Source organism: Pseudorasbora parva, chromosome 14 (assembly GCF_024679245.1).
Source record: "Pseudorasbora parva isolate DD20220531a chromosome 14, ASM2467924v1, whole genome shotgun sequence".
Taxonomy (NCBI): domain Eukaryota; kingdom Metazoa; phylum Chordata; class Actinopteri; order Cypriniformes; family Gobionidae; genus Pseudorasbora; species Pseudorasbora parva.
Genome location: NC_090185.1, coordinates 16,310,231 through 16,332,256, shown reverse-complemented (window position 1 = coordinate 16,332,256; position 22,026 = coordinate 16,310,231). Strand labels below are relative to the sequence as shown.

The window sequence follows — 22,026 nt, the reverse complement described above, 5'->3', positions numbered from 1 at the left end:
TAGTATAAATTAGTTCCAGTTGAATATCACTATTATTTTTTACTAGTTTAAGAACACGTGTTGGTTATGGAATGAGTATGTACATTTTTAGAATACCATAAATAGAATACATTTTTACCGGGGGACCCCTGCCCTGAAATGCTATATTTTTTATTTTATTTTTTATGGGGGACCCCTGCCATTGAACACAATTTTTACTGGGGGACCCCTGCCCTGGAATACACTTTTTAATAAAAAAGATTTGGGGGGGACCCCTGCCCCGGAATGGGATTTTTACCAGGGGACCCCTGCAATGGAACGAAATGAAAAATGAAAAAAAGAATGAAAAAAAAGAAAGAAATGATAATTGTCTTCTCCTCCATGTGCCTCCAAAAAGAATCAAACGGTCAATGAATTAGTGAATCGATCAATGATTCGGGTCGCCAATGTCACGTGATTTCAGCAGTTCTGAAGCGCCAAACTGCTGAAATCACGTGACATTGGCGACCCGAATCTTTGATCGATTCATTGGCCGTTTGATTCTTTTTTGGAGGCACATGGAGGAGAAGACAATGCTGAATAAAATCGTAGTTTTTGATATTTTTGGACCAAAATTTATTTTCGATGGTTCAAGAGACTGATGTCACATATGGATTACTTTGATGATGTTTTTTATTAGCTTTCTGGACATGGACAGTGAAGTGTGCATTGACTGCATTATGCTCTAAACTAAAATATACAATATCTTAAACTGTGTTCCGATGATGAACGAAGGTCTTCCAGGTGTGGAACGACATTAGGGTGAGTCATTAATGACATCAATTTCATTTTTGGGTGAACTAATCCTTTAAGGCCATGTAGCGAATCTTTTTTTTATTTTTTATATAATCATTAAAAAAAGAACCGATTCATAATAGTAATTTGTTCCCAAATCGGGACAATTCCTGTAGCGTGCAGGAAACGCTTTCGAGATGATATCTGACTGAAGCTTGTTTACGAAGTATTTTTGGATTTTTAAGTTGTTGCAATTTATATTTGTTTGTAGCATTTGCAAGCAATCTAACGTTAGTCAGTGTGGAGTCCTGCATTTGACTAGGATTCTAGGGCCGTTTATTTGCCCTTTAATGATTTAGAACTTCCTGCAATCTGCATTCATTATTCTCAGTGTTGATGCTAGAACTTAGAAGTGCTAATTTGGCTAACACTTCTACAAGCATCATAGTGTCTAAAATCTCTCTCGCTCTCTCGCTCTCGCTCTCTCTGCAAAGTCTAGACCAGTGATCCTGTCCAATGCAGGCTATATAACTTCCTGTCCTGGCCTCATAAAAATAAATGTTTTTTATTTTTTTTCTGTGTCCATGGAAACTATTTTAATGACTATCTTTATTGCTTTTTTGGTAATACTTTGTAGTGTTTCAAGACCACCTGTTGTAAAGTGACCGATATAAATGTAGAAAGGGTGATGAATGAAGTTATTGTTCTTTGTTTATCATCATGAAAAACGAAATATGGAGAGGAAGATAAGGTTACTGAGAGCTGATAGTATGCCACAACACACACTGTGTTTATTCATAAGTTTGTAGGAGGGTAATCCAATAAAAGGGCCTGAAAAGAATCTGCTGTCATAGTAAAATCTTTGTGTATTTAGTTACAGGCCAGAAAGTCTTCATTTGTGTGTGTGTGTGGATCTGTGATAAAAACGCTCATATGCTGTAGTTCTTGTGCCAAATAGCTGTTGAAAAAAAGAGTGCGAGTTTCTTGCCAAACTGAATGATCTATAAATGTCAGTGGCCTGTGTGACTGAACGCCGTTGGCTGGTTATTTGTCGTCCAACCTGTTTGGTTTCATGGAGGTTTTTTTTTACTGCTGCTTAGTTTTAATAAGTGATAAATCTGTGTTTTCAATATTATCTCCAGCATTTTGTTAAAGGGTTCACCCAAAAAGGAAAATTCTGTCAATAATTACTTACCCTAAGGTTCGTTCATCTTTGAAACACAAATGAAGATATTTTTGTTGAAATCCGATGGCTAAGAAAAGCCTTCATTGACACCAATGTCATTTTCTCTCTCAAGACCGACACTAAAGACGTTGTTACAAAACCTCCCCCCCCCCAAAAAAAATGACTTGTATAGTGATGGGCCGATTTCAAAACAAAGATTTGAACGGTTATGAATCAGTGAATCGATTCATGAATCAGAAAGTCATGTGATTTCAACTGTTTGGCAGTTTGACACGCAATCCGAATCATGAAGCGATTCGCTGATTCGTAACCGTTCGAATCTTTGTTTTGAAATCAGCCCATCACTATATAAGTCTTTATTTTGTTTTTTTGCGCACAATAACTATTCTCGTCACTTCATAAAGTAATTGTAGAGCCACTGTAGTGAGATGGGCTTTGTATCGACGTCTTTAGTGCCTTTTGTGGGTCTTGAGAGAGGAAATGACATTGGTGTCAATGAAGGCCTTTCTGGGCCATCGGATTTCAACAAAAATATATTTATTTCAAAGATGAATGAAGGTCTTACAGGTGTCGAACGACATTAGGGTAAGTAATTTATCATTTTCATTTTTGGGTGAACTAACCCTTTTAAAGTATATTGTTTAATGTTTTGTCTAATATTTTAAGCTATTAAAGTGTAAATGTGCGCGATACATTAAGTCTTGTTCACGAAGTATAAAAGTTTTTATTTGTGTGTAAAAAAAAAAAAAGTTAATTTCTGGTAAAAAATTTTTGCGTAATTGAATGCTTTTGTGGAAAATGTATGCTATTACAAAAGAGGCTATATTTTTCAAAAACATTCTTACATAAACTATTAAGGCCCATTCAAACCAAGAACGATAACATTTAAGTTATAAAAGGTCACTGTACAATAAGGTTAATTGGTTCACATTAGTTAATGCACTGTGAACTAACGATCAAACCATGAACAGCTGTATTTTTAATAACTAACATTAGCAAAGATTAATACAGTAACAAATACTGCTCAGGGTTGGTTCATGTCCTGATCATTTACTCACCCAAATGTCATCCAAGATGGTCATACCATATATATTTTCATCATAAAAAAATTGATTAAAAACAAAAAATCAGTTTGTTTACATTAGGCTTTTAGCTTTTTCTTAGCCAATGTTATTGACAGACTGGGAACCGTTGGGAAGAGGTACTCAGAATTGGATTGGGACATCATGCAGGCCTGATCGAACTAGATAAAATCAGACCTTTTATTCTCTTTTTTTCTTCTTCCAAAAAGTGACTTGGATTTCAAAATCACCATCAAATTGGCTCATTAAAGAATTTTGAACAAACCTGAGTCCCTATAGAAAATGATTGAGCTTTTAACAGAAATTATCCACGTGACATTAGATGTACATCATATGGTGCAACACACAAAAAGCCAAGGTACGTCCTTGCCCTCAGCTGCTTCATTAACCTTGCGAGTTAGAGAGGCTGACACCCCAACACCCTAGAGACAGGCGCAGACAGACGCCTCACTTCCTTTTGTTGTATTATTCATCCTGATGTCACTTTTCGAGTGCCTTTTCAGTTGAGTGGCCCATAATTATCAACCGGGCCCATATCGGGATAGGCAGGCTGGAGGAGACCATCTGCCCCACCCTGTCTGAATGACACAAAGGGTCCAATTACGGCTCTGTCCCGTCCTAGAGATACGATTCACTCTCGTTTCCTCCTTGTTTTTCTCTTCTTTTCTCCAGGAAATAGCACCGAATCCCACTCATTCCAAACAAACAAGGGGCATTATGGTGATGAGGAACTATTTCAAGCATCCAAGCATGTGAAGTGTCCGTGGAATGCTTGTGAATAAGATCTGTGGCATGTCTGGCCGCTATCTTTGTCACCAGTTGATCTACAAAAAAGAATCCACTTCCCACATTGGAAGACAATCTGTGCAAACTATTGCAAATATCAACATTCTTCTTCCCTGAGCTTAGAGGGACCATTTTCATTTTCTTTTCCACCCCCCTTTGTTCAACTTACTGCGAGTCGAGAAATGTTTTGAATTTGATGCTACGCCTCAACCTGAGGCCATCGACCGCACAAGGCAGAGCATCAAAGCTCAGCCTCGCATAATAACATTCACTGTTAATCAGAGCACCGCTAGATCTGTCAGCGACGCTTCTGTCCGCGCCGCCCCTCCCATCCGCCCCCCTACTGTTCGGCGTAATTACTCCATTGTGTAAACAGTGATTACTGCCCCCCTTCCTCAAAACGCTGTTCCTCTCCGCTGGCCGTTTCTGTCGGAACGCTCAGAAGTCTCTCGTCTCCGTTTTAGAGACTCGGATTTCTGTGCACAATTGTTTTCGCAAATAACCGGCTTCTTTTATGGCGTCTAGACAAAGAGATGTTTTGGCAAGGCGGAGGGAGGCGCCCAGCTCTTTGTGTTGAATGCGGAGGGATGTGCATTTCACTGAGGGAAGATTTATGTGCGCTCCAGGAGAGCCTGCGACGCGTGTTAAAGCGTGTCAGTTAGTGTCTGTATGCGTCCTGTCCCAGGTTCTCATCGTCCGTTAACTTTGGCAAGAACACATTAAACATTTTTGAACATTCTGTTATTACTTGCGTCAATGTTTATGGCCACAAAGATGTACAGATAAGATGAAGTTCTTCACTGATTTACTTTGCAATCTAGATCTATCTATCTATCCGTCTGTCTGTCTGTTTGTCTATCCATCAGTCTTTCAATGCTTTCATCTGTCTATCTTTTTCTGTCTGTCTGTCATTTTATCTATCTATCTATCTATCTATCTATCTATCTATCTATCTATCTATCTATCTATCTATCTATCTATCTATCTATCTATCTATCTATCTTTGTCTGTCTGTCTGTCTGTCTGTCTGTCAATTTGTCTAACTGTCCGTTCCTCTGTCTATCCATCTTTCTATCTTTGTCTGTCTGTCAATTTCTCTATCCGTCCATCGTTCTATCTATCTATCATCTATCTGTCTGTCTGTCTGTCTGTCTATCTATCTCTTGTCTCTCCATCAGTCTGTCAATGTTTTCATCTGTCTATTTATCTATCTTTTTCTGTCTGTCATTTTATCTATCTATCTATCTATCTATCTATCTATCTATCTATCTATCTATCTATCTATCTATCTATCTATCTATCTATCTATCTATCTATCTATCTATCTATCTATGTCCGTCCGTCCGTCCGTCCGTCAATCTATTAATCTGTCTATTTATCTATCTTTGTCTGTCTGTCAATTTGTCTAACCGTCCGTTCCTGTCTGTCTATCCATCTTTCTTTCTATCTGTCTGTCCGTCAATTTCTCTATCCGTCCATCGTTCTATCGTTCCATCTGTCTGTCTGTCTGTCAATTTTTCTAACTGTCCGTTCCTCTGTCTGTCTATCCATCTTTCTATCTGTGTCTGTCCGTCAATTTCTCTATCAGTCTGTCTGTCTGTCAGTTTGTCTATCCATCTATTGTTTATCCATCAGTCTGTCAATGTTTTCATTTGTCTATCTATTTATCTATCTTTTTCTGTCTGTCTGTCAATTTGTCTAATTGTCCGTTCCTCTGTCTGTCTATCCATCTTTCTATCTGTGTCTGTCTGTCAATTTCTCTATCCGTCTGTCTGTCTGTCTGTCTGTCTGTCTATCCATCTATTGTCTATCCATCAGTCTGTCAATGTTTTCATTTGTCTATCTATTTATCTATCTATCTATCGTCTGTCTGTCTGTTTGTCTGTCTGTCTGAGGCTTTAAGCTGAAATCAAGGTTTGTATTGACCAACATTTCAAATTAGGTTATGCAACACATTTTTTGTCAAGGTGATCATTTCATATCTCACCTCACTAAGCTTCTCAGCGTTTCTTAACACACCTTGAGGTCTGTGTAAATGCTGTTTATGCCATAGTGCGGTGACTCCCTCCAGTTAAACCACAGGACTTTGAGGAACCACTAGAACATTAACGTTCCTGACAGATCACATCTCGACTCGGCTGAAGGAAAGTACCTGCGCCCAGACGCCACAGACACACCCACACATCAGCACTTTGAGCTGCCTGTGGTCAAAGACGGCCTGAATTGCGTCTCTTTGTGGCCACTTTTCACCTATACGTTGCTTTGACTTGTCTGGCAGTGTCGACAACAACACATTTCTTGCATTTCTTAAGGAATGGGAGTTGCTTGGTTGGGCAATAAACCTCAGCTTGAACAGTGCCCGAGGATCTTAATTTTTTTTTTCTGAGCACGATGTGCTTTGCTGGAGGTTCCTGCGGGGCAAAATAACATTTTCGTTAGTGCATTGATTTAGTTGCTATTACAGGAGGTGGACGGTTGAAGAGGACGCTTCTGGGCACAGACCCTGGAGGTAAAATCCCCATGGGGGGCCACCATTGGAAGCTGATTCTCCACTAATGCGGGATCTTTGTGTTCCTGGAGGCCCCCCAGCTGCACGCATCCGCCTGGCAGACACACGCCAGTATTTAGGTGAATGGGGGCGACCGACCCCTGTCCCCCTCTTAGTGTCCGTTCTACCCCATTGCGCTCTTTCTGCTTAGGGTTACGACAAGCATTAACCAACTACCCTCACTGAAGCCGCCTACGCCAACCACCCCTTTCTTCAGTCCACGCTGCGGCGGTCCTTTCTTTCCAGACCTGTTGGCTAGTCCTTTTGTCTTCTGCCAAGTTTCAAACGTCTATGCGCACTGCATTAATTGCGTCAGCGGCAGAATCTTTTTGAGTTTGTCGGTTTTTCATTTTGCATGACAATGGCGCTTTTGAGCCTTACAAAAACAGGCGAGCGCACACCCTGCCAGGGTCCCTTTGAAAGGAAGATGTCTCTTATCCCTTGCCTTTTTGTGTGTTTCAGCGCATTCATTCAGATGCTGTTCCCCATCTGCGCTCACACCTGAAGCTCTTAGCGGGTCAGCATGCTCAGCTGGAGTACGCTGCTTGTGATGAATTAGGCTTGTTTTTTGCCGCCGTTTTTCCAGTCTTAGACAACACTGACTCAGTCAGCAGCTTTAATTATTTTAAAGTAAAATAATTGATTTCTATCATAACTTGTTTTTTTCCAAATGAATGTCATGACTATTGTGACCCATATTTAATACTAAAGTGGCAATATTAGCAGCTCTTAAAGTATTAAAATTGCCTACGGCCTTCAAATTGGAAGGGAACATCAGAATGTCAAACTTTCCTGTGCTCGATTAAACTGACATCCTATTTATTGCAAAGGCTTCAGTGGTTGCGGAATGATTTTTACAAAGACATCTGTCTGGAAAGCCCAGTTTTCTTCCCCATGGGAGCGCGCCCAGCTGCTTTTAGGGATTTCTCCCATCTGGCATCTCTGATCGGCTCTATTAGTGCACGGACCCGTGGCTTTTGACCTCCGCCTGCATAACTTATTCGAGAGTGTCTGGCGGGCATCAGGCCAGCTCTTACTTTCTGTATCAATGTCTTTTTCAGTCAGTCTGCTGGAGCGCAGCCATGGGTTTGGTTTGGAAATGACTGAAGGGGTTAAGATGTAATGCAGGACAGAATGTTTGATTACTCGATGTTGATGTCTCAGAGTCACCCTAATATGCTGTTTAAAGGCTCCTAATTTTGTTTTGGAGGTCTCCTACAATTTGTTTACATGCATCCAAGGTCAAAAACTCTTTAATTTTCTCATAATATCTGTTAGAGCATTCTTTCTTTTCTAACAGGGTCTAAACCAGTTCTGTAATGGATTCAGTACTCTGCTCTGATTGGTCAGATCATGACCCAGTCTGTTGCGATTGGTCTACTCTGCTCTGATTGGTCAGATCATGACCCAGTCTGTTGTGATTGGTCAGATAGTCCAGTCTATTGCGTTTGGTCTACTCTGCTCTTGGTCAGATGGTCCAGTCTATTGCGATTGGTCTACTCTGCTCTTGGTCAGATGGTCCAGTCTATTGCGTTTGGTCTACTCTGCACTGATTGGTCAGATGGCCTAGTCTGTTGCGATTGGTCAGATGGCCCAGTCTGTTGCGATTGGTCTCCTCTGCTCTTGGTCAGATGATGCAGTCTATTGTGATTTGGTCTACTCTGCTCTGATTGGTCAGATGGTCCAGTCTGTTGTGATTGGTCTACTCTGCTCTTGGTCAGATGGTCCAGTCTATTGTGATTTGGTCTACTCTGTTCTGATTGGTCAGATGGTCCAGTCTGTTGTGATTGGTCTACTCTGCTCTGATTGGTCAGATGGTCCAGTCTGTTGTGATTGGTCTACTCTGTTCTGATTGGTCAGATGATGCAGTATATTGTGATTTGGTCTACTCTGCTCTGATTGGTCAGATAATGCAGTCTGTTGTGATTGGTCAGATGGCCCAGTCTGTTGTGATTTGGTCTACTCTGCTCTGATTGGTCAGATGGCCCAGTCTGTTGTGATTGGTCAGATGGCCAAGTCTGTTGTGTGGTAATATCTGAAAAAAGCATAATGGGGCACTTGATGACAACATTTGAAGGTGTTGATATTTGATAAGTGGTCCTACAGCCCTCTGAAGGGACTTCTGGATTTTGCTTCTGGATGAATCATAAGAACATCTGGTGAGTTTCTCAAAAGTTTGTTTGAAAGGAATATTACATTTTAGTTTTTAGAAGTACTTAATTTTCCCTATAGATTGTCATTTATTTGTCTTTTTCTTTCAACAGCCTGGGCAAAGGAACGCAGTCTGGAGTCTCTGTGCCATCCGTTGGCATTTCCACTAATCACACCTGCCCAGGAATGAGTGGAATGAGGCGGATGCCATGACATGTACCCACACACCCTTTCAAGAGTCGTGTCTGAAGACGACCATCTCTGAGCTAAAATAGCAACGCATAGAAATTGAACTTTACACTCCAGGTTTCTGCTGTGGCTGGAAATCGCTGTGGTTGAACTCTGCTGGGTGTGACTGACAATTTCAAAATTCCAGTGTATCTAGTGCGTTATGAAAGGTGCGAGACATTCCTTATCACTCAGCGGATCATAGTCGTGCTAATCCGCAAATCCAAACGCTACGCTACAATAAGAACACCTGCTTGGCATTTTCAGACAATTTATTAAAGTCTTTAACACACACTGACAGATGTTAGAAACAATATTTGGCATTACATGTCCAAAACAAACTACAAGCATCAGTGATATAAAAAAAACTGTACACAATTTAAGACATTTTACAACACAACATATTTCAATGCAAAACCGTTCGCAAATGCAACATATAGCTGGTAACATGTCTCTATCTGTGCTGCTTTCTTTGGCCTCAGGCAACACATTCTAATGTCTTACGTTTAAGAAAAACACCCTTATGAGTGTAGATGACCGTTCAACAGTGAGAAGGACAGCGTCTTAATACAATGTGCAAAATCTACTTAAAAAAAATACAATATACTTCACCAAAGAACATAAGGCTACATTACATGTACAGCAACCACATTTAAGACATTTGCTAGGTATTTGTTCACTTTGAAAAAAGTTTAACGAACCATTGGCACAAAAACATTAGAAAAGAACTCCACTGCTTTAGTAGTTTAACCACCTGTTACTCACATTGTAAACTACACATTCAACAGTTGAGCGGAAACTATTTTGAATAAAGAAAATAAAGCCTATTTAGGACCATTAAGAGTGTTTTGCATAGTGGCACTTTTTTGTCATTACCGCAATTTGTCCAGACTTCAGTATTTATTTATTTTTAGAACAGCATACATATATTTTATAATGTATTCTTGTTTTTTCCAATTATGGTAACCACTTTTTTGCATTACGGTAATGAGAATTTGGAGGGAACTCTGCTTTGCCTTGAAAATATCAATGCAAACGCTTAAAACAGGCTTCACGGTCTTCAGGGAAAATAACTTTGTATTTAGTTCTTATTTTGAGTTGTAATTTTTAATGAGAATTGCACTTTAATGTAATTTGGCCAGGATTTTGTAATTATTTAAACCTGAATGCGTAACTATTTTGCATTGCAGTAGTGAGAATTTGGAGGAGAAAATGTGGAGTTTTAATTGCCCTAAAAATACTGCAATGCAAACGACAGGCTTTATTTTCTTTATGCAAAATATACTTTTATTTAGGGGCGAAATATGACCCAAACTTGTCTATTAGCCCAGTCTGGCTATCCGTCTAGTACTATTATAACAAGAATACAGTGCTGATCAGAAAAGTGTTTAGAATATGTGTAATATATTCAATATTCAAAAACATTTTATATAAAAAAAATGCAGCACATCCTAACTAGTTTGGGGTTCATTTCCTTTTTTAAAGATCACCCGAGTTTACTAAGAACACAATGAGCCCTGTTTCATGCACGAAGGTGTAACCAGAGGCAACAAGTTAATAATTACTTAAATAATGATCCTACGGGATCCATGTGAGTGAGCGAGACGTTAAAGCATGAAACCGTAGGCTAAAAATAGCCTGGTTTAAAGAGTGAAGTCTAGTAAGTTTATGTACACGTGTTCACAATGCCGTCTGCATCTCTCTTTCAGGTCGCGTCTCATCATCAGAGCTGCTGCGACCCGGGATGGGCTCCGGTTGCCATGGTTACCATCCCGACTGACCTAAGGCTTGGTTTCCAGTGAAAGGTCCATGTGAATGTGAAGGAGGAAAGCGCCTCCCCCTCCCCCGGCATTCCCAAGCTTCGTGGGGGGGAAACTCGGCTGCATTCCAGAGAACGCTGAAAGATCTGAGGATGGAAAAAGAGGGAATGAGTTACACATGTTGAACTTTACATGGTTCACGCAATCCTTCACATTAGTTTAAAAAAAAAAACTGCATGACAAAACTATCAATTGCTTCATGGTATGCATACATACGATAGTAGCTAAACAAGACGAACACCTACTAATGAGATCACGTTTGGTATGTTAAGCTGCTTTTAATTTCAGAAGAGCTTTAAAACTTGCACTATAAAATTGTTCCCTCCCTGTTAAATATGTAGGTAATGAGATCATGAAGTTCACTTGTGCCTAATTTCCACTTTCACGACATGTTTTCTCAACATATAAAACAAGTCGTTTCTTTAGATGAGTTTTTGATCATTTTATCTTTGTGGTTGAACGAAGAACGTGTAAACTGCTTTAATTTAAAGCTTAACCAAAATCTAAACTCTTAAAAATAAAGGTTCTAAAGGGGGGTTTCTCAGTAATGCCATAGAACAAGTTTTGCTTTCCTAAAGAACCTTTCAGCGAGCAGTTCTTAACCCTCTGGTACTGGTCACATGTCAGTCAAAAATTACTTTTTTCCCCTCAATGAAATGAATGTTTTTTTTATTTGATATTTTGTACTTTTGGGGGATTTTATGGTACTTAATTATATTTATGCAGTAGTTATAATTCATTTATTCACTTTTTGAGCACGGACCTTAAAATGAAATTTCCAACCTAAATTGTGAAGGTTTTTTTTTTTTAAAAGACGACACTTGGCAGATTATTGCTGTGATGAAGTGAAATGTTCCCAAATCAAAGCCATAAATAAAAACAAGCGGTGTTCCCAATTGGCGGTTGAGATCTCAAAAAATTAGCTTTCAGTAATAATTTTTTTGTTGCCAGGACCAAACGTTTCCAATATAAAATAAGTCTCCCATTCATTTCCAATGCGTGCATTTTCGACCACAAACATTACAAGTGCAACTAATTTTTTAAATTTTTTTGCATTCACACAACAAATGCTCATTTAACAAGTTTCGTGCCGTTCCAGTGAAGTAAAAAAAATGAATCCCCGTAAAAAATTTGTCACCAGCACCAGCCGATTAAAAAAAAAAAGTTCTTAACTCGTAAGTCAAGTTGATAGTAGAAGCGTTACTGCCGTCACGATGTTGGATGTAGCATAACTGTGAGAGACGTCACTTTGAACAAGTTGACTACAGAAGGCAGTCTGGCAGAAGCTAGATATTTTACTTAATAACATGTTAAATATGGATATTTTTCTTGCACAAATCCATCGAGTCGCTTCAGAAGGCCTTTATTAACCTCCTGGAGCCGTGTGGATTACTTTTATAATGGATGGATGCACTTTTTTAGGCTTCGAATTTTGGCCTGCCATTATAAAGCTTGGATTAGCAAGGTTATTTTTTAACATAACTAGATTGTATTCGTCTGATAGAAAAATGTAATATACACCTAGGATGACTTGAGGGAGAATAAATCATGGGGTCATTTTTAATTTTGGGTGAACTAACCTTATAATTATTTTTTTGAACTTTTTAAAATATTTTTATACAAATAATTTAATGCTATAGCAAATGAAAACAATATACATTGTTTTCAAAACCCTGACACAAACATTAAAATACATACTTTTAACTGAGTGTAATGTATTTGTGTGATTTCGCTGAGGTCTGATTGACATCACTGAAGCTGATTTACAGTTTAACAAGGCTAACAGTGCTGTAAAGTCTAGATAATACTGTGAACTAGCTGCTAAAACTAGCCAGCTGATCTTTTCGCACCCCGCCGTGTCTCTTGACACCACACCATGTGTCTGCTGGTGTAATTAAACGCTTGAAACCCTTTACCAGGAGACATAATTATCCTTTTCTAATCAATCCTGTTCTGGGCATGATGCACGTGACAAAGTTCAGCTGTGGACAGAAACCCCCCCTCTGAATTAAAATGCTATTCGGATGTGAAAAGTCATGCCCGGACGTTTCTCCCAATATTGCATGCATCGTCTCTGATGCCTGTTTTTCCGTTGTTGAGACTCCAGCAGCATTAAAAATACTACCTGAGAGCTATCACTGTTTCACAAGTACAGCAGCTTCAGATTCAGAGTCAGTTATATTTAAACACCAGCGGCCCGTATTTCATGCCAGACATTTTAATTTAAGACATGAGAAGCGATGCTACACAAAAAGGCTTCAGTAAAGTGAACAGCGCTTCAGTGTTGCGTAAATAACGCCCGAGCAGCGCTTATCCATCAGCGTCAGTGGTCTCAGCCTTCCCAAACCAGCAGCAGCGCAAGTGACCTTTGACCCAGTTTGCAGTCCTTAGAAATTCCATTAAAGCAAGTCTAAAGACCCGAACGCATGCCTGGGGTTCAATCAGCTTGTGTTTAATAGATTTTATAGTCTTGTTTTAATCACCTAGCCTCTTGTTGTTTTATCTTTAATCTTCAAACTTTCACTACTATGTTTTATTAGGCAGCATTGTAATAAAACATTTTGTAATAAAAAATGTTCTAATGATTTTATCAAAATGCTTTCAAATTATTTTAATTAATTAATTAAATAAACACCTTTCCAGCCTTTAAGGTCTTTGTATTCAACGCATCATTATTATTTGCATTAATCTTACTTTTTAGTTGTTTGTAAATAACTTAAGGGTTTGCAACTTTTTACAGAACAATAAATACATTTTGATTTATTTTTTCGATTACTAAAATTATTACTCAATTTTTATTTATTTAAATAAAAGGTGAAATATTTTTTCATTATTAGTACAAATTTTTATTTATTTGAGTATTTGGGTAATAAGTAATCACATGGATTTCTTAATTTTTCATTATTTTTATCGCAATAAATAAATAATTTCCACTCAAATTTATCTAGACAATGACAACCCTTAATAAAACTTCAATAATCCTAAGAAATAAATAAAATATTTCTTGTTAAATTTTGTAATCTATCTATTAACGTTACTGTTTAAAAAATGTTTTTATTTACATGATTTTTATACATGTAGGCCTATCGTAATGTAATCTAGGCATATGTAATAAAAATTAAACAATATGCTACTAATAGCCTAACTAAATGTCTTCAACGCAGTGAAATGCAGTAATGATTTGGCTCCAGCAGCTGTGATGAGGGCCACGGAACTGAATTAATAATAGCTGCTGTCTGTAAACTACTGCGCATTGATCTGTGCTCGGATCGATCCCGAGTCAGCAGCTTATTTATTATGAAACGCCTTTTGCTTCGCATTATGAGTCGCCTCTCAATAATGAGCAAGAGTGTGCAGGTTAGCTAGCTTATAAATCATGTGGTGACAGGACGGCAGCTTAGATATTATTGGCATTTTCTTTTGCATATTGTGTATATGTTCAAACTGATCTATAAACGAACACGAATACCGGCTTTTTAGTTTTCCCCCCCTTCGGCTTGAAAAACAAAGGCAGTTTGTATGCTAACCGCAACCTTTTCACCTCCTCTGGTGTATGAATATTATGCAATCTGATTAATTACATTACATCAAGCGAGTTCGCGGCTGAATGGCCTGTTTGATCTATTTACGGCTGGTAACCAATTTGAGGCCGTTGTATAATTCAATTTCTTTCCGCAGGTCCCGCTTCCACGGACAAAGAAGTGGAAAAAAATGCCATTAACTTTATGCAGATCCAGCCGCGCCGCGGGGCTCGAGAGACGCGGTGACTCCGCGCGCGTGGCGGTAAAATATGGCTGGCCGCAGCTGCCCAAATAAAGGATCTTTCTGTTAGCGTTTCGGATGTTTTTTTGTTTTTTTAAGGCTAGCATTAATAAAACATTAGTATTGACCGTGACGGTCACTGGTCCGCCTCCGTGAATAATAAACCCGTCCTGAAAGCGAAGAACTGACCCTTAACCTAGATCAGGTGTGTCATACAACAAACAGAGACTCATATGGTGTGTGCTGGATAAGTGCCAGTTAATACAGCCTGCTCTGCAAGACCAAAGAATGAGGGGATCTTGATAACTTCCTCCATGGTGCTCGTGTTACAGTTTGGATTACTAGTCTTGCCAACTAGACAACATTAAAGTTGCCTTAAGACAGGAAATATAATTCAACTGTGACCAGCTACATTCTGTCTCTCTGAATACCGAACGGTGTACAACTTTTTTTTTAATAGTAAGTGAAATAGTAGACATTATGGAACAATAAGCGTTTTTAAACTTTATCATGCAAATAACCTCATTACATAGGGCCTTCTTTATAATAACAAAGTGGTTATTTAAAGCCAAATGTCTTATTTTGGCGTCTTAATAAGAGTCAAAAGGAGATTAAATATCTGATATTTCATCCAGATCATTGCCAGTACTGGAAAAGGAAGTATAAATCAAGCCCAGTATAGTATTCAGCACAGCAAGCTCGGTTTCTGATAAATGAAGTAGGTCATGTGCATATTATATACACACACCGCATAAAAAAAGTAAACTAGCATGCTATCATAACCCAAGTTATTCCGCAATCTAAGTTCTGTGGCGGTTATTCCTGTTAGCCTTATGTCAACCTATGATATAGATCTGTGCTTGTCAAATCACTTCATGGTTGTTCACGTAAATAAAGGCCCTGTCCTAAATGGAACCCTAAACCCTCGTGGTCTTCCTATAAGTCCACTTTCATTACGTAACAGCGCTTTGACTGTTGGGAAGAAGTCTGGGCGCATACTGACCACTCACAAGCCCCCTTTTGAAGCCTAAAATGACAAATGGGACACCCTAGAGTCTTATGGACTACTTAACGGACCAGGCACGCGGCAGCCATTGTAAGTCCATAAGACCGAAAGTGAATATGAAGTGTGCCATTTGGGCCCGGGCCAAAGACACTGCATGTAAGGATTATAAAGTTGGGTGAAAAGGCATACCAAGTATGTTGGGTGAACTGCATTCCAGTGTATTCTGAATATCTCTGTACCAACTTAAAGTCAAACAGTGACTCACTGTGCTGATATGCAACGACAATAGGAAAGAAACTTATCTGCGTTTAAATGGGCGTGAGTGCCTGGTGAGAAACTGTCTGAGAGTCTTCACCTTCAGTGTGATGCATCTTTGATGTACTCTAATCCATGTTGGTTTGTGACAAATATGAACATCTCTGTTTGTTTTCCTCGCCCCTGTTACGTGATGAAGGCTTCTGTGGCAACAAGTATTTTTAGTTTTAAGCTGCTGGCTGCCGAACAGTGCAAAATATAGCTCGCCCTATTTCACATGCCTCACTCTGCCATTTCTAACAAGGCTATTCTGTACAAAAATCAATGGCTAACTAGTGATATTCAAAAGAGCTGGAACCGTTTTCTCTCTCAAAGAAGGATAAAAGAGACTTGTCAGCTGCAGTCGTGCAAATCTGGGGCCTCGCAGGCTCTCTTCTGCCCGTCTCCACCCAAACCATCTGTTTATTATTGAGGAAGGGCAAACAGCAGTTCCCCTAGGCGGCCTTCCATTGAGTGAGCTCTGAGCTCAACAAGCTGCGAGTGTGCTAAACAAGACGAGGTGTTTAAGAAGCGAACTAGTTTTTTTAGAGAGTTTTTAGCACTATAAAAAATATTAGTGTTTTACAACAAATAAAGAGCAGGGCCCTTCAAAGACGTCACCTAACAAGTTGACAGTTTCCATCAAGTTTCCATCCTTGAATCTTCCTGACAAACATTACACATCAAACTCAAATAAACACGCCTTCTCTAAACACCGATGATCTGTGGGAAACGATTATTTGTCTTTTTTATCTGTCTGGCTACTGTGTACACTTGTGAGAACAATAAGCCCTGACATTTATTTAAAAGAAAAGAGAACATTTGTAAACAATCCAGAGAAGCATATCCATAAATTTTTTCGGTGGAGCAATGTGCAAAAAATGGTACAGGCCTCGCCATAGGCAGAGCTACAAGAATGAACCTGATCTTGTTCTAGCTGAAGGCATTTGGCTTGTACGCCCCAGAGAGACGTGTTTTACTCAGTAATTTGTGCTGCCACATTCCTGTTGAAACTATTAAGAAACATTTCGTCTTTATTTGACACCCAACAGCACTAATTACGGTTAGGCATTTTTTATCAACAAACAAAATCACTGCTTTATACATCTGAGACTGCATTAAGAAAACGGTTGGTGACTTTGGACAATACTCACCAAATAAGAGTTGTTTTTTCTTCAAGATGGGAGGTACTTCCAGGTGCTGACAAATGCTGTCGGGATAAGTGAATATGGTATGCTTGTTATGCTATCCCATGAGTCCGTTGAGGGGTCATAGCAGTCCAAGGTTTTACACCTCTGTGCCCCAAAGTATCCCCCGACCACGTACAGGCGATTCCCCGACGCCACTGCATGACAGCTGATTCTCCTTGAAGTCACATCGCCAAACTTGGTCCACTGGAACGTCTCGCTATTGAAGCGGTACGCGGAGCTCGCAGAGAACTCTGTATCTCCGCCAATGACCACAACATGGTTCCCAACAACTGCTGCTGCTGTGTAGCGCCAAAGCTGAGGACAAGTGGCCGGGACGGTCCACCTGTTCTCACAGGGGTCGAAGCACTGAACCTTAGGATACTTGTCCCTGTTGACACTAGTCCCGCCAAAAGCAAAGAGTTTGTTTTTGGCCCCTACGACAGCAGCATTGCTCACACCCTCTCGAAGAGGAGCTACCAGTGTCCACTTGTTGGATTGAGGGTTGTACTGCTCCACTTGTTTGAGAGACACAGACGGGGATGCAGGGAACGACCCCGCAAGGGATGTGTGTCCACCTACTACATACAGGATGTGGTCAAGTTCTGCCGAACCATGTCCAAATCTAGCGACAAGCATCGGTGCAGCTTTGGACCATTCGTCATGCAAGGTGTCATAGACCCAAACATCTTTTGAAGACCCATTTTCAGACCCTCGACCACCCGTGACATAAACTTTACAGCCAATAGCGCAAGCACTACACTCTTTGCGTGGGCTAGGAAGGTCAGTTTTGGGGGTGATCTCTTTCGCCTTGTGATCAATCATGTATACTTTGTCGCACATGAACGTTTGGCCTCCTAGAAGCAGGAGGGCTTGGCTGACCTTCCGGGGTTGGGCGCAGAAGCCCGTGACAACTCCATCGTTCTGCAGGATCTTCATTTTGCAACGGACAGCGTCTTCCACAATCTCACGGCCCACCTTGTGTCCCATGACGAGCTCCTCGGACGCGACATTCTTCAGCAGGTAGGTCTCCGGAAGCAGGGCGAGGCGAACACACCGCAGAAGGTCGGGAAGATCCAGATGTCTTCTCCCAATGTCTGCTCGAACCCAGTCAATAACAGCCTCGTACACAATGCTTTCATCCTCAACCTCCAACTCCTCGCTAAAAACAAGCTCCTGAACTTTATCTTTGGGCATGCTAAGAAAGTCCTCAGTACGGTAGAGATTAGCGAAATTTGCCAGGCACATACGCCAAGAAAGTTCATATAACTTCTGGCACTGATGAGCATCGGACAGAAGCATCATCCCAAGACAGTTGGACGGATGGAGGTTCTTCTCCAGGAATTCTGCGGCAGCGTCACGGATGTCGTCGAACTGGAGCATGTCGCTAGCCTCCAGCAAAGACTCTGCATTTTCCTCGTTGATGATCACACGAGCGGAGTAGGCGTAGTCTAGCAGGAGCTCCAGAACCTCCGGGTGCAAAGAGTCATGGAAGTTGACCTCGGCATCTCGGCTCTCCTTCAGTCCACCACCGAACATGGCCTCAAAATAGCGGCTGCAAGAGGCCAAAACCGCTCGGTGGCATGGGAATGCTCGATGGCCAGCACGCAGGACTACATCCGTGAAGACGCGTCGCTTGCGGAGCAGGTTGAGGTGGGTAAGCAGGCTGTCTGCATGTGACGTCTTGTGGAACAGCTGGATGTTCATGGAACCAGAGCTTGACCTTGACTTTCGGTTCTCGTGATTACTGACAGACATCTTTGAACTGGATAAAAGACACACAAAAAAAATATTGAAAACTATTTCCTTTCAGATTCCCATTATAATCTCAAATCATCCGAGGACATTCATTTGATATTACTCAGAAGGCCTATTGTTCAGCAGTGTTTAAAAATCCTTAACATATAATTAGACAGTGGATACATCATGGTTAGAGCAATTACACTTGGAACCAACCATATCCTTGGACGGCAGTAAACCCATAATCGTTTGTTAAACAGCAATAAAACATTACAGCGTTTCGTTTACCTTGAGATTGTTCTCCCTTTCAGTACATGGGTTAATGATTCATGGGAAATGAATCATCGCCCTTCTCTTTGATCTCTGATAAAGTCACTGATCTTAGGTATCATTTTATAATTTTAGTTATGCATAAAACAAAGTAAATTGCACAGGAGTAAGAAACTTAAAGGGATAGTTCACCCAAAAATGAAAACCATTACTTACTCACTCTTATGTAAATAAAAACCTGTATGAGTTTCTTTCTTCACAAAAGAAGATAGTTTAAAGAATGTTAGTAACCAGACAGTTAATGGCACATATTGACTTCCATAATAGCAGGGAAAAAAACTATGGAAGTCAATGGGTGCCATCAACTGTCTGGTTTCCAACATTTATTAAAATATTGAGAGAGAAAAGAAACAAGTTTGGAGCATGCAGAGTGAGTAAATTATGAAAACATTATCATTTTTAGGTAAACTATCCCTTTAATTATCTAACAATAGTACAACAGTGAACTAAAATGAAAGCTACACCACTGTTAAATATATAACATTTCCAAGTGTTTGTTTTTAAATAAAGGACAAATAATAAGGCCGGCAACCACATCTTTAAAATGTCTTCAAACAGACATCAAAACTCCAAAAGACAAATCAACCAAGATAACAATGACTTAAATTTACCATGTTAATCATACAATATATAGTCACTACATGTATTGAAATACTGCCATGAGAATATTAATACATTAAAATTCCGCATAATTGTATCATTGTCTTACAGTAACTATAACTGCAGTAACTATGGTCAGACTCAGCTATGGCAACACGTGCATTTTTTGGGCATTTAAATAACTTTAATCCAAATATTTTATATATTTTTCGTTTCTTTAAAAACTTTAGGCTACATGAAAAAAAAAATGGACGATGCTTAAACAATTTCGCAACGTAGCATATTCAAAGATTTAACATTAAAAGTGACAGGTTTTCGTCAGACAAATCTACTGAGCGGTCCAATACAATCCATGTAGCTGATTGCACGTTTGTATATAACATTGTGTCGTATAGCCAAGTGTGAAAAAAGTAGTATGATTTTACCTTATTTCCTTTCGTCGCGCGGACTTGCACAGAATGCATTCGACTGTTACACACGTGTGTTACTTAAGACGCCGTGAAAGATTTCAGTAGTAGCATCTCTCGCGTTGAGATCAGTCTGAAGTGTGTGAGAGCCTGTTACACGCTGCGGAACATTACTACTGTGACTCTAGCAGCGAGTGTGTGTAGTGTGGATCTCAGTCGCTCCTCCTCTTCCCGAATGATAAATGTCCAATCCTGGCGGAGGAGGTGATCTTAGGACACGTTAAATAGCAATCAGAAGAAATCCTTCGGAAATTTGGAGAATGAGTGAGCATTTGGTGTGTATGAATGTGAGGTATTGAGACACAATGTCGTCTCAACATTTAATGTCCTCCACAGAATGCAACAACAAACTTCTTAGGAAGGTTATTCCAGTTATGACTATCTGTTTACTGTCACTTATTTCAATTTAAGGAAAGAAAATCGTCTTCCTTTAATGACGTTTAGCTATCTGACGTGGAGATGTGGCCCAAATTTTTTTTTGTTAAACACCAAAAAATAAAAAGGAAATTAGATTTTAAATACCGTACATCTAAATTACAGTGTAAAACACTACTAATAATGACGTTTACTCAAAAAGTTGTACCATTGACATGAGAAATTATGGTAGTATTATAGGTTATGTTTTTTAACCATAATATAGTAAATATAGCTAATCTACAAAAGTATTTTTTTATATAACTCATTATTTACTATAGGCCTAATTTAACAATTGACTATAGTTAACTCTACAATATGGCTATATAAATGAACAGTAAATAGTACTACAATATACTGTAGTATATTTAGGCCTACTAAAAACAAACTAATTTCGAAATTGTTTTACTATAATATAGCTACTCTAGAAGTAGGTTATTTTTTCATGAGTGTATAGCCTACATGGGTACTGAGTCCCTTTCATTAACTCTTTCATCAATCCACAATGTTTTCTTTTCAACACAATTAGACTATGCCAACATGAAGAGCATATGGTGTTATTCTTTGCGTCTTCCATTTGTCCTTAGAGCGGTTGTACAAACATCACTAGTGTACTGTATTGTGAGTGAACACTTAGTGTACTGTGTGACTTTTAATGACTGTCAGACCCCCTGCCAACACTCAGTGTTCATATTTAATAGAGTTATTAGAGCTTAAACGGCCGTTAACTGTCTCGACGCCCTGTTTACACAGCCCTCAAAACCAATTATATCATAATGACTATCAAAACATCATCCTTCTGTCTGGTTTGACACTTTTAACTTGCACTATGTTCACGTTTTGGCTCAGAGACATATTTTGAAACAAATTCTATCTATCTATCTATCTATCTATCTATCTATCTATCTATCTATCTATCTATCTATCTATCTATCTATCTATCTATCTATCTATCCATCCATCCATCCATCCATCCATCCATCCATCCATCCATCCATCCATCCATCCATCCATCCATCCATCCATCCATCCATCCATCTATCTATCTATCTATCTATCTATCTATCTATCTATCTATCTATCTATCAAAACCTGACGAACATTGAACTGTCTGTAACTGTAAATTTCTTAGCAGCAGTATCTTCTGTTGGAATATAGCGGCACCTATTGGACAGAATCCATATTGCAATAAAGCTGAAAACAAATTGAAAGAAAGAAAGAGAAAGAGAGATTTATACCAGATGCAGATATTTAAAATGTACCAAAAAAAAAAAAAAAAACATATTAATGTAATTGTGTCGGCTGTTTGATGTTTAATCAAAAGAGACAAATCCTTATAAAAACCTCAATGGATCATTCTTCAGTGTTGGGGGGGGGGGGGGAGAGAAGAGAATGATTCTATGTAGATATATAGTATACTTATATGTAGTAAATAATAAGGAAAAATATGTTTGTCGTAGCACTATTTTACACGTTTCTTGGGTCAAAGTATATGTGCCATTCATTAAAATTCAATTGTGAATGCTTATATAAGTATCATTATTCATTAAAAATATTCGGGTGCAAGATATTAAAGTTTTAAAATTTCACATTTAAAGAAATCTAGTGTTTTATCATCATATCTAAATATTTATTAGAATGCAAAGACTGCAATACTTTTTTGAGCAACTAG

The 22,026-nt window shown here is 39.2% G+C and overlaps 1 protein-coding gene across 1 annotated transcript; it reads right to left on the bottom strand.

Annotated features, from left to right (window-relative positions):
• Positions 1 to 10,032: 10,032 nt before the first annotated feature.
• enc3 (ectodermal-neural cortex 3) lies at positions 10,033 to 20,100 on the bottom strand. Its single transcript, XM_067415658.1, has 3 exons — positions 19,899 to 20,100; positions 16,771 to 18,568; positions 10,033 to 10,640 (listed from the first exon to the last, which is right to left on the bottom strand). The coding sequence occupies exon 2, from the start codon at positions 18,559 to 18,561 to the stop codon at positions 16,792 to 16,794; it is 1,770 nt and encodes a 589-aa protein (XP_067271759.1). The 5' UTR covers positions 18,562 to 18,568; positions 19,899 to 20,100; the 3' UTR covers positions 10,033 to 10,640; positions 16,771 to 16,791.
• Between the last annotated feature and the right edge of the window lie 1,926 nt (positions 20,101 to 22,026).

Excerpts from the sequence above, each read along its gene's own strand:
- enc3 (XM_067415658.1), bottom strand. The coding sequence starts at position 18,561 with ATGTCTGTCAGTAATCACGAGAACCGAAAGTCAAGGTCAAGCTCTGGT.